The sequence below is a fragment of the Narcine bancroftii genome, chromosome 3 (assembly GCF_036971445.1).
Source record: "Narcine bancroftii isolate sNarBan1 chromosome 3, sNarBan1.hap1, whole genome shotgun sequence".
NCBI classification, from domain to species: Eukaryota; Metazoa; Chordata; class Chondrichthyes; order Torpediniformes; family Narcinidae; genus Narcine; species Narcine bancroftii.
The window spans coordinates 768,745-782,482 of NC_091471.1; the positions used below are offsets into that span (position 1 = coordinate 768,745).

At 46.6% G+C, this 13,738-nt stretch overlaps 1 protein-coding gene across 4 annotated transcripts in view; it reads left to right on the forward strand.

Annotated features, from left to right (window-relative positions):
- LOC138756922 (zinc finger protein 239-like) overlaps nucleotides 1-13,738 on the forward strand; it is a 59,534-nt gene that overhangs the window by 16,584 nt on the left and 29,212 nt on the right. For 3 of the 4 annotated variants that reach the window (XM_069923336.1, XM_069923338.1, XM_069923339.1), the window contains exon 2: nucleotides 2-6,595. The exons of the other annotated variant lie outside the window; for it this stretch is intronic. In XM_069923336.1, the coding sequence (XP_069779437.1) occupies nucleotides 893-1,411 (519 nt within the window). In that variant the 5' untranslated portion in view covers nucleotides 2-892 and the 3' untranslated portion in view covers nucleotides 1,412-6,595. Of the gene's footprint in view, nucleotide 1; nucleotides 6,596-13,738 lie in introns of those variants that run through there. 4 annotated transcript variants of the gene reach the window in all.

A 13,738-nucleotide genomic window follows, 5' to 3' on the forward strand; every position in this document is an offset into this window, starting at 1 on the left:
GAGACCCAGCACGGTAATAGACCCTCCTGGCCCACGAGCCCATACCACCCAAATACACCAATTAACTGACAAACCCCGTGAGGTTTTTTTGTGGAGGCTGGGAGGAACCCACCCTGGTGAAGGGGAGAACATACAAACTCCTTACAGACAACGCCGGATTCGAACCCAGGCTCCTGGCGCCGTAGTAACGTTGCTCTAGTCACTCTTCTCTGCTGGAGGAACTTAGCGGGTCGAGGAAAGAGGAAGAGGAAAAGAATCTCTAACGTTGTGGGCAGCGCCTCCCGACATCCCCCTCCTCACATTGATAGAAAATGTTCTGGTATGTTCCGAGGAGGCGCTGGGAAATAATCCTGGAATATTTATTCCTCAATCAGCAGAAAAACAATGACCGTTGTTATCGGTGATGGGAACTTTCTGTGCATTGATTGGCGGCCTGTTTCATCCATCTTACCAGTCACAGCATGGGAGATTCATTTGGGAGGCATGAAACCAGCTTTGTTTAAAGACAATCGCTCAATGTCTTTAATGGCGATGACTGTTACCCAGAAATCTCTTTGGCCAATAAAGCACCCTATCAACTTGTGAAAGAAGGGAGTGTGCAGGCACATGGGAAGTGACTGCATGTGAGCTGTGACAAAGCTCCCAGTGCTTGTCAGGGACCAAAGGCGATTCAGCACCGGGTCCCAGACCAGAGGGCTCCCGTGGTTCCAGGTCTTGCAGCACCTGGTCTGAGAACACTTTTCCCTGGGTCCTGGCCCCAGTCCCAGCCTCTGTGTTGTTTTAACCCGCTGCCCAGCTATCTAGCAGTCTCCATCGACTGAGAAAATGCTCTGCGCCCCTGGCAGGACTGAATTGATTTATCCCCTTGTCACACCCTCTTGATCCCACAGCAATGAACCCTTTTCAGTGCTCCGATTGCGGGAAGAATTTTAAATGGTTGAGTCAGTTAACAATACACCGCCGGGTCCACACTGGGGAGAGACCCTTCACCTGCCCTGAGTGTGGCAAGGGATTCGCCCAGTCGTCCCACCTGCAGGAGCACCATCGGCTCCACACCGGGGAGAGGCCATTCACTTGTTCTGAGTGCAGCAAAGGCTTCGCCAGGTCATCCCATCTGCAGGAGCACCAGCGGGTCCACAGCGGGGAGAGGCCCTTCCACTGCCCTGAATGCGGCAAAGGCTTTACCCAGTCCTCCCACTTGCTGGAGCACGAGCGGATCCACACCAGGGAGCGGCCCTTTGCCTGCTCCGTGTGCATGAAGACATTCAACCATCCTTCCAACCTGCGGAGGCACCGGCGGCTCCACACAGGTGAGAAGCCTTTTTCCTGCCCCAAATGTGGCAAGGGCTTCGCCAGGTCATCCCACCTGCAGGAGCACCAGCGGGTCCACACCGGTGACAGACCCTTCTGAGTTCTGCCCCGAGTATGGCAAAGGCTTCACCCAGTCATATAGCCTTATGATCCACCAGAGAACTCACTCCGGGGAGAGGCCATTCACCTGCTCTGAGTGCAGGAAGGCATTCAGCCCATGAGACAGCCTGGTTGTAGCACAACTGAGAGCACTCAAGACCAGAAAGAGTACAACATGATTTTATTCAATAAGAATGGCACACGTGGTCTGTGGACTGAATTGGGATTTTGACGGGGGTCCAGGATTTATATCAGGATATGCAGGGGGTGGAGTTGGGGGAGGACCCAGTTCTTAGAGCATCACACCAGTAGTGAATTCCCAGTTCACTAAATTCACCCCTTTTGAATGAAACCTGTGGGTGAAAACAGAACACTGGACAGTCAAAAGAAAATATTTACTATCTTTACAAGTTCAGCCCATCAGGAGGTCTGGAAATGCAGGCAGTGTTGGCTGGCCCTGGGCTTCCTGACCCAGGGCCTCAGGCCGTGGGTGGTCTGGCTCTGGTTGAGGGGTGGCTGGAGCCATTTCCTGTGACAGTTCATGAGCCCTTGGTATTTCTCCGGAAACCCTGAGAGGGTCAGAGGCCTTGCCCCCTTGAGGTGGTGGACTCTCAGTTCCGGCTGGTGCCAGGACTCTGATCAAGACAGTGTCCTCCCTGTCATCTGGGTATGCCACATAGGTGAAAGTGGGGTTGGCATGGAATAGGTGCACTCTCTCGCCCAGGGTGTTGGATTTGCTCCTCCTCACGTGCTTTTGAAGCAACACTGGACCTGGTGCTGTAAGCCAAGCCGGAGGGTGGTCCCTGACGTTGACTTTCGAAAGAAAACATCAGCTCATGAGGAGTGATGTTGGTCGCATTGCAAAGTAGCAACCTAATGGAATGGAGCACCATGGGTAGGACATCCTGCCAGTGTGGGTCTGGACCGGAGAGCCAATTTTATGGCCTTCCAAACTAGCATTCTCCTTCTCAACCTGTCCTTCCCCGTGGTCATAGCTGGTCATCCTGCTGGATGTGATGCTCCTTACCAGCAGGAACTGACGTAGCTCCTCATTCATAAACGATGAGCTCCAGTTGCTATGGATATAGCTGGGATACCCGAACAGGGTGAAAATAGAGTGACAGATGGTGTGCATGTGTCTGGGCAGGGAATGATGAATGGGAAACAAGAGTACTCATCAATGAGAGTGAGAAAGTACTCGTTCCTGTTCATTGAGTGGAAGGGTCCCTTGAAATCGACATTGAGCCGTTCAAAGTTCCTGGATGCCTTTATCAGGTGCACCTCTCTAGGACAAAAGCAATGCAGCTTGCACTCCGCGCAGACCTGGCATGACCTGATCATTTCCCTGACATCCTCAATCGAGTAGGGTAAATTGTGTGCCTTGACAAAGAGCCATTCGTGTGATACCTGAATGGCAGAGCTCATTGTGCAGTGACTACAACTGGGCAGTGTGTGCAGAGGCATAGTTTCCCCTGGATGGCATCTGGAGGCTCATTGAGGGAACCAGCTCAGTTGACTGTCATAGTTGTAGGTTGAGAGTTTGATTCTCCACCAAGCGATTTTGTCATTTTTCAGTTTGCCTTGCTTTGTGTTGTTGAACATGAAAGCCACCGATCGCTGGTCCATGAGGAGGGTGAATATCCTACCCACCAGGTAGTGCCTCCAATGCTTAATGGCCTCTACAATGGCTTGTGGCTCCTTGTTGGCCTACCCGTCTGATTAAACGTTGCAGCCAGAGTATGTCTGAAGCGTTGCTTTCCACCTTGAAAGATACATTTTCGTCCACCGTGCCCATAGTGGCCTTTACAATGTGGCTTCTGACATAATTGAAAGCTGATTGAGCTTTAGCTGTAAGTGGAAAAGAAGTTGTTTTTAGGAGGGGACAGACCTTTTTGGCATATTGACAAACCCATTGGGTGTAATATGAGAAGAAGCCCAGGCTCCTCCTCAAAGCCTTCATGGTCCTCGGGATTGGGAGTTCCAACAGGGGGCGCATCCTGTCAGGGTCGGGGCCAATGATGCCATTCTCCACCACATAGCCCAAGATGGCTAGGTGTCTAGCCTTGAACATGCACTTACTGGTGTTGTAAGTGAGGTTCCAGGCTTCAGCTGCATGGAGAAAGTTCTGGAGATTAGCGTCATGGTCCTCCAGAGAGTGGCCACAAATGGTAACGTTGACGAGGTAGAGAAAGGTGGACTTCAACTTAAATTCGTCTACCATTCAGTCCATCTATCTCTGGAAGATTGAGACCCCATTTATGATACCAAAAGGAACCCTCTGGAACTGATAAGAGTTTCCCGTTGGCCTCAAAAGTGGTGTAGGGTTGGTCCTCAGAATGGATTGGCAACTGGTGGTAAGCAACTTTAAGGTCAATGGTCAAATAGACCTTGTACTGCGCAATTTAATTCACCATGTCCGAAATGCAAGGAAAGGGGTATGCGTCCAGGAGTGTGTCCAGGAGTGTGAAGCGATTAATAGTTTGGCTATAGACAATTGGACTTCTTCCGCTTTTATGATAACCACTTGTGTTCTCCATGGGCTGGTCCTGTGCTCGATAATCTCATCGAGCAGTCATTCTGTCAGCCTCGATGAATGCCCGGTTGTGCCGTAGTGCCTGCTTTTTGTAGCAATTAGTCTGCAGTCGGCACTCAGATTGGGGAATGGAGGAGGTGGATCAATCTTCAGTGTGGAGAGACAGAAAATAGCATCAGAATTTTGGGACCTTCCGTTCCGAAACGTAATGGGAAGGAGAGGACCAGAATACTCCAGGGTCACATTTTTAAAGTGATACAAGTCAAGACCCAGCAAATCCAGAGCCTATAAATTTTTTAAGTACATACAGTTTGAACTTACAGAATTTCCCCTCCTGTAAAGATAAATGAACCATACAATGTTCTTGAATATTTACACAGTGTGTCTGGGAAGCTAAATAAAAATGATAATTAGCTGGATACACTTTGAGATTGAGATTTTAGACTGTCTGCATCTATGAAGCTCTCAGTCTAGCCAGAGCCAATTAAGCATTTCAGTTTATGCCCATTAACCCACACCTTTATCATGGAATTGTTCAGTTGGTGTGGTATCTCCTGGTCCAACACCATCACTGTCAAGACTCCGGAGATGCTGTTGTTCCCCTCACTGGAATCGCTCCCCCTGTTTGGATCCTCGTGCAGGTAAGATGGTGGGGGCCACATGGTGCAGCAAGATGGCCATGTTCCCTCCTTGTCAGATAAAGATGGTGCCAGTTTCAAAACACGGCAGGATGGTCGCTGAGTTTTCCTGTGTCGCTGCTCTCGTTGTGTGGCCCCACAGGAAGACCATGGCATACAACACTGGCATTGGGAGACCATGGGATTGGGCTTTGGACTCACCTCAGTCAGCCTGTCGAGGGGTCATGCATGGGTTTGACCTCTCAACGCTCCCCCTCGCACTGCAGACTTTTACCCAGTGCCCCTTCTTATCACAACCAGAGCAGATGGAGTCTTTAGCTGGACTTCAACTTCTTGGGTGCCGTTGCTGACTGCAGAAGAAGCATCTCTTAATGTCCGAGGCCACTGCCGTCAGCCGATGCAGTGTGTGGCATCGCTCTGGGAACCAGGTCCTCAAGAAGGGTGTTGCCTCCCTCCAAATTGTCAGCCCCCAGTAGGACCATCTCCAGCGACTTGGCCAGTAGAACATTGTCAGGCAGCACCATGCTGGATTGCTCCAGCAACTGCTGCTGAATGTATTTGGACCGCACCCCAGCAACCAGAGTGTCCCGGATCTGCTCATCCACCTGTTCTCGGGCTGAGCCTTCCTCATACCTGCAGTTCCTCACAAATGCTTGAAGGATGGGGACAAAGACCACAATGGATTCACCAGGCCGCTGCTTCCATTGCGAGAGTTGATGCCTTGCTAGGTTGATATTTTGGGGCCTCATGTAGTGGGCCTTCAGCTTCTCAACAGCCACTGCATGTCATACAGTCCCTGATGATTGGGAATCCTTTAGGTTTGACGCAAGAGAGGAGCACCGACCTCTTGAGCTCATCCATTGAGTAGACCTCTTGTATGGTCGACAGGAACATTTGGAAGCCCTCCAGCCAGTTTGCAAACTTCCGGGGACAGAGGGTCGATGAGATGCATCGCGGGCTTCCCATTCTTTAATGAATAAAAGTAGAGTGATAGGGAGCACATGAGACCAGAGAGAGTACAACACATTTTTATTCAATACGAATGGCACACACGGTCTGTGGACTGAACTGGGGTTTTGGCGGGGGTCCAGGGTTTATATTGGGATATGCGGGGGGGCAGAGTCGGGAGGAGCCAGTTCACTACACTAGTGGTACACCTACAGTTCACTCTGGGGAGAGTCTTTTCACCAGCTCCCAGTGCAGGAAGGGCTTCATTTAGTTTGTGTGTGTCCAATGAGTAACAAATCTCTCTCTGAAATCAACAAGAACCTTCCTGAGTGGTAACCATTTACCTTTAAGCACCAAAGCCTGGTGAAATTCAAAAATTTTAAATTCTGTGCACAATATAAGAATTGCCTGAGGCAATGGAACTTCTTTGGAAAGGACTTCAAAAGAAGGTGCAAATGGAACAGAATGTTGATCATGACCAGGCTCATATACTGAAAAGATCTTTCGTCTATGGGTTTGGAACCCTGAAAGAGATCATATGGTTTTTACAAGCAGAGAGAGAATAAACAAACAGGTTTTTTTTCTCTTTGGGATTGAGGCTGCAACATGCCAACCTGACAGCTTGTTGAAAATCCCATTTTGAAGACTGGTTGTGAGTTCTGAGTTCAGCCTGTTGAAAACCCTTGTAGTTCTTACAACAGGAAATGACTGGCTAGAGTATTTCACCTGAAATAAAGTGACCTGGAAGAAGTTGTTATCATTTGGAAAACCCATGATGGAGCAAGTTTCTTCGGCAAGACACTGAAGGAAATCAGTTTGTGTGTGTCTAACGAGCAATGAATCTCCCTCTGAAACCAACAAGAATGTTCCTGAGCGGTAACCATTTATCTTTAAGCACCAAAGCCTGGTGAAATTCATAAGTGTTAAATTCTGTGCATAGTATAAGAATTGCTTGATACCAGTGAACTTGGAGAAGTGAAAAATGAATGATTGGTCAGTGAAACAGAGAACTTTCCTGAACGCATTGCATATATGTGCTCTTAGAATTAGAACGGGGTTAAGTTAATAGTAATAAGTTAAAGATTGATCCTGTTAGTATGTTTAAAGAAAATTAAAAGCAACTTTTGTTTAAGTAACCATTGTCTTGGTAAATTTCATTTGGCCTGTCTATTCTGTGCTGAACTATTATTCTGCCCATTGTCTGCAAGGCAACTGAGAGGTTCTCCCTCCTCTCCCTATTCTGGTGATGGAGGGGGTTGGGGGGGAGTTGGGATGGTGAGCCTGGGCATTTGGGGAGCAGTACCGAGGGGGTAAGAATCTGTAGCCCTTTGCTACAAATGGGAATGGGTGTCTCGTAAACTGTCATTTGGAAACTCAAGGTGAATGTTTTCTGAACTAAAGGGTATGGGGCGCGGGTGGGCATTCGGAGTTTTCTAAGTTCATCTGCCTCCACTGCTTCCTCTGGCAGCTCATCCTCCATCCTCTGTGTAAAGTTAAATAGGGGAGACTGCAGACGCTGGGACTGCAGAGCGATACTGGAGAAACTCAGCATCTATAAGGTGACCCATGTTTCGGGCCTGGCCCTTGATTGGGTCTGAGCAAAAAGCAGGTAGACACCTATATAAAAAGGAGGAGAGGAGGGAGGAACAAGGGGAGCAGAGGCATGATGGGGGTAGTTCTCTGGGGAGGGGGTGGAGAAAGAAATGTGGGTACCACTCCCTGCCAGAATGAGATTATGAAGATATCCATGTAACGCGACTGAATCCACTCAGACAAGTGAGGAAAGGAGACAGGAATAGGGAAAGAGAGGGACTCGGGGCAGGGGTTTAATGGAAACAGGAGGTCGATGTTAATCCCACTTGGTTGGAAAGTGTATGGATGGAATATTAGAGGTTCCTTCAATTTGCAGGCAGCCTTGGTTTGGCCATTCACGAGGCCATGGACAGGCGTGGGTGTGGGAATGGGACCTAGAATTGAAATGGTTGCTCATTAGGAGATCCGTTATTTACAGCAGACAGAGGGAAGGTATCTTGACGAAATGATCTCCCTGTCTTGCATCCAGTCTCTGACATGGAGGAGGCCACATTGGGAACAATATACCTCTGAGTCATGATGTTCCCCTTGAGACTATTCTAAACCTTGCCCTTCTCACCTTAACTCTCTGCCCTCTAGTATTAGATCCCCTCTGTCCTAGGGAAAAAATGATGTCTGATGCCCTTCTCCGTGCTCTTGGTGATTTTATAAATTACATAAGGTCCTGCCTCTCTCTGCTCCAGCCTCTCCTGACAATTCATAAGAATTTTGAATCCTTTTTTTGGCTAATTCAGCCTTGTTTGAAGCAATTTCTCCGCAGTCCTGCAATTTTCTAGAGCATTTCCTTTGGAAAGCATGAGTAGAGTCTGTGTCCACCACCCTTTGCTGCAGATTCTCCCAGACTGATGCCACTCGTTGCAGGAAGGAATTCTCGTCATTCCAGCCCCAATCATTTTGCGACCAACTCCTTTGGTTCTTCTGCCTTGCATCAAATAGGAATTTCTCTGCAAGATCCACAACCTCCAACAGGATCCCACCACCCGACACACCTTTCCCCTCCTTTCTCTGCAGGGACTGCTCCCTCTGCAACTCCCTCACCCACTCGTCCCTTCCTAATCCCCCCCCCCCCACCTGAGAGCCACCCCTGTGACTACCAAATGCAACACCCACATCTGGCTCTCCGCCCAAACAGTCCTTGCAAGTGAAGCAACACTTCACTGGTGACTCTGCAACTTGTCATCCACTGTATCTGGTGCTTTACACTGGGCCTCTACATCAGAGAGACTGGACACAGGCTACAAGATCACTTTGTTGATAAACTTCTGGTGTCCACTGCAACAACAAGGATCTACCAGTTGTAAACCATGTCAATTCCATGCACCATTTCCACACTGACATGTCAGTCCGTGGCCTCATTAACTGCCAGACTGGGGCGACCCACAAATGGGAGGAGTAACAACTTATATTATGTCTCCAACTGGACGGCATGTGTATCAATTTCTCCAATTTCCTTTAATGCCTTCTCCTGGACTCTCTCCCCATCCCTATGGCTCCCTTCCATCTCCCCAACCCCTTCCTGTCTGAAGCCCACCACGTGGAGGAACCTGATCCTTTTTCCCCCTTGAGACGATCCCTGAGCTTTGCTCCAGGTTGTGAGCTGTGGTTTCCACTGGAAATCCATTTGTGAGGGGTCCACTCCAGGATGTGGGCGTGGGAGATGCATGGTGTATGTCGGTAAAGGGTGGATGTTCCTCTCCAGGTTGTGGGCCGTGGGCGATGCAGGGTGTATGTCAGTAAAGGGTGGATGTTCCACTCCAGGATGTGGGCCGTGGGTGATGTATGGTGTATGTTGGTAAAGGGTGGATGTTCCACTCCAGGATGTGGGCCATGGGTGATGCATGGTGTATATCGGTAAAGGGTGGATGTTCCACTCCAGGTTGTGGGCCGTGAGAGATGTATGGTGAATGTCGATAAAGGGTGGATGTATGGTGTATGTCGGTAAAGGGTGGATGTGTGTATGTGTGTGTGTGTGTGTCTGTGTGTTTGTATATTTCAAAGTTAATTCCTTCAACTGCATCTGCCCTTGTGACTTAAGATTGCCTAACTTTTCCTCCAAATTTTCCAAAATTACGGAGTTGGACAGGCACACATGAACCATGGTTTCTCTAAGGTTACCTTCACAAGATTCTATTTCCATAATCTTATGATCCATAACTTCCCCAACCATGTCAGCAACCAACCCCTCTGATACAAATTGTTCTCCACTATTCTTATCCTCATAATAAGGTTTCAAAACTTTATTCCCTACCTTAAAATTCCTCACTTGAGCTTTCCTATCAAATAAATGCTTAATTTTACGCTGAGACATTTCTTAATTCTCTTGAGCCAAAGTCCACACTTTTTTGTCGCCTATCCTTAAATTTAGAAACATAATCCAGCAAGTCCAACTGCACATCCTCATTAACCCACTGTTCTTTTATCAACATTAAAGGTCCTCTAACCTGATGTCCAAACACAATTTCAAAAGGGCTCAACCCTAATGACTCCGGCACAGCCTCTTGCTGCAAATAACAATAAATGAATACCTTCATCCCAATATTTTCCATTTTCCAGACAATAAATCCTCATCATATTTTTGAGAGTAGAATGAAATCTTTCCAAAGTTCCCTGAGTTTCAGGATGGTACAAAGATGAAGTGATTTGTTTTATTCCCAACTCATAAATCAACTGTTGAAACAACCCAGACATAAAATTAGATCCCTGATCACTCTTGATCTCTTCAGATAATCCAAAAACTGAAAAATCTTTTCAGAGCCTTTACCACTATTTTTGCTTTAATATACCTTGATGCAGGGGTCTCAAACTCAATTTACCCAGGGGCCGCTGGAGGTAGAGCCTGGGTGAGTCTGGGCCGCATCAGGTTTTCCACAAGAAAAGCTCTTACAAAAACATTCCAATGTTATCAAATGTCTTTATTTTTTAACACAAAATAAGATGAAAAAATAAATAAATTAACAATTCATAAGAAAGAAAATAAAATCAATCAGTAATAAATAAATAAAATGAAAATAATAATAATACAACAGATAGAGAAGACTGAAGAAACCACATCTAGTTGCTGACTGGAGAAATATTATTCAGATTCAAATGTCTGTATTAACAGTTCTTTAACCTTTAACTTTCTGAACATGAATGGAACATTGAACATAAACTGTTATGAACATGTCTTCTGCCAACTTCTTACTGCTAGAGATCTGGCAGCACTTCCTCTCGCATAGCCGAGCCACATTTGGCTTAAGGGAGGAGGCAGTTGAGACCCTCAGTAGGGCTTGAAGATGCTCGTCAGTAAGTCTGGACCTGTACTTGGACTTATTGAAGTTCATGGGAGAGAAGAGTTTTTCGCACAAGTATGTGCTCCCAAAGAGACACAGGGTCCGCTTGAACATTCGGGAAAGCTCAGGGAAGCTGGGGGGCAATTCTCTCAAAAATTGCCCAAGCTTGTCTGCTTTTCCACTCACTTCCCTGAACTTGGTTTTGAGTTCAGAGTTGCACTGCAGGTCAATGAGCTCCATTTGAAGCACAGGAGGGGCATCTTGCACATCAAAGGAGAAGGGGTCCGCAAAAATTTGAAATGTGGCTCTGTGCATCTTGAAGGCTGCAAATCTGTGATCAAATTCCTCCTGTAGCTTCAAAATGACATCCACATACTTCTCACCACTGAATGGTGTGCCTGAATCCATGAGTTCCTTGCATGCTGGGAAATGGCAAAGGTTTGTCTGAGAAAGCTGGGCTTTCCATAGCATAAGTTTCGCAGAGAATGCTCTCACGTTGTCATAGGCAGCACTGACAAGTTGCCCCTGGCCTTGTAACTTCTTGTTCAGTACATTAAGCTCATGTGTAATATCAACAAGAAAAGCTAAGTCCATGAACCATTTGGGATCACTTAGCATGGGAACAGCAACCCCATCTTTCTCCATGAAGGCTTTCACTTCCGCTCTCAACTCAAAAAACCTCTTCAATATGTTTCCCCTGCTGAGCCAATGTACCTCGGTGAAGTAGAGCATATCCCCATAATCTGACTCCATTTCCTCTAAAAACGCACGGAAACTTCTGTGCTTTAAGCTCCTGGATCTGATTTGGTTGATGGATTTCACAACGACAGACATCACAATGTCAAACTTAAGGCATTTGCTGCAAAGAGCCTCCTGATGGATAATGCAGTGCAGAGCAATGGCCTCCTCCACACTCTCCTCTTCCAGTTTTTTTTTTAACAAATGCCACCAGTCCATTTTTCCTCCCTGTCATTGATGGCGCTCCATCGGTTGTTATTCCAACAAACCTCTTCCATGGCAAACCGGCATTCTCAATGGCATCACACAGCTGGTAAAATATCTCCTGAGCGGTGGTCTGGCCATGCATTGGAATTACTGTGAGCAACTCCTCTGTGACTTCAAAATTGTCATCAACACCACGAACATAGATTGTGAGCTGGGCAATGTTGATGATGTCTGTGGTCTCATCAAGAGTGACTGAGTATTCACTGAAACATTTTGCTTTCTCACACAGTTGATCATAAACGTCACTTGACAGGTCAGAAACGTGCTCTGCCACGGTGTTGGCAGAAAGACTGATGTTGCTAAACTGACCTTTCTTTTCTGGACAGACAATACTTGCAGCCTGTAATATGCATTTTTTGACAAATTCACCTTCTGTGAATGGCTTTCCTGCTTTAACAATCATCTCACTAACCACGTAGCTAGCTTCGACTGCTGGATCATTCTCTTTGGTTGCTTTCTTAAAGAAATCTTGTTGCCTCACTAGACATGTTTTAAGATTAGCAACCCGGTTGGCTCTCTCATCTCCTTGGTATTTTGAATACTCCTCAGCATGTCTAGCTGTGTAATGACGTTACAAATTGTATTCTTTTGCACTGCAACTTTCTCTGTGCAATTAAGACACGTCGGGTTACCCCTGTGCTCAACAAAGAAATATTGCACTTCCCACTTTTCCTGAAATTGTCTGTGCTCATCACCAACCTTTCTCTTCACTGCAGGCTTTGAAAAAGACATGTTTGGGGCTGTATAACATATATAATTCCACTTGGTGTCACTGTTGCGTTGAAGTTTCAGTGTTTAGCCGATGCGTCTTTTCCGCTTCTTTTTCTGTCCCGCTGAGCAACAACTTCCGGGTTCAGACTGGACGCCGAAGCGCGTGAAGCGGGAGCGGCTGCGGAAATTGCGCATGTGCCGCATGCATATAATGACAAATAGAAAATGCACACAAATACGCTTATATTCGCAATAAGCCCAGCCGATGTCCCGCCCCCAAGAGCAATATACCCCACCGTGATTGGTAGGTTCGTTCAGCTCCGCACACAACACTGAAAAGTGCCAATCATATCAAACTCGCGGGCCACACTAACATTAAACTTTCATATTAAGGCGGGGCCACAAACTATCGTCCCGAGGGCCGCAGTTGGCCCACGGGCCGCAAGCTTGAGACCCCTGCCTTAATGGTATAGCCGCTATACACATAATTCTTAGTGTACTGATTTCCAGACTTAGTTTTAGGCAAGAGACCTACAAAATCTGCAATAACCCCAGTGAAAGGTTCCCCAGCAACAGGAATAGGTTGTAATGGAGCCACTGGAGGACTCTGGTTAGGTTTCCCCACAACCTGGCAAAAATGACATGTCCAGCACCAATTTATAACATCCTTTCTCAGACCAGGCCATAAAAATTGTCTCAAAATCTTATTCATGGTTTTCTTTACACCAAGGTGACCACCCAAAGGTGTACTGTGGGCTTGATTTAAAATTTAATTCCATTAATTTCTAGGAACAACTACCTAATGAATCACCCCACCCCCCACCCTCCCCCCACTCTTCATTAGCAGGAATATCAAGAGGTCTCCATTTTCTCATCAACAATTTACACTTCAAGCAATATCCACTAGCCATTTCTTTAATCTCCTGTTCACTTACTGGTTTGTCCCTTAAGTCAACAAAATCTGTACCTGTTTTCTGTTGTTGAATTAACTCTTTCCTTGACAAAGAGAAATCCTTATTCTCACAATTACCCTGCTCTTTCAAAACTATTTCAGAAGTGCTGGGCAAGTCTCTATCAACTGGATCTTCAGCTCTCATCATTTTCTTAGCCAAAGACCTTGCTACAGCACATGCAGGATATATCTCACAATCCTCTTCAACCTCATCCTTACTAGGCTGATTTGTTAATCTCAAAACTGACCCAACTTTATCCTCTGCCAAATCATTCCCTAATAAAAATGAGACTCCCTCCATGGGTAACTTTGAAATTACTCCTACTACAGCAGGTCTTTTAACTCATTCTGAATTCGGCATTATGTTGTGAAGAGATAGTGACTCTACCTCACCTCCAACACCTTTAATCAAAGTTACCTCCCCTGTGTCAGTCTTCTGATCAAATGTTAAAACATTCTCCAACAACAGTGACTGATCAGCCCCAGTATCTCTGAGAATTTTAACTGGAACCTGTGCTTCTCCTTCTTTACTGAAACCAAGCCCTCAGACACAAAAAATTTGAAAACATCCATGACATCCTTACCAGTGTGAAAAATGGTAGTAAGTGATTAAACTTGCACATTCTGTGAAAAGTGATGGAATGCAAAGTATGTAGATTAGAGCTTGAGAGTAGAC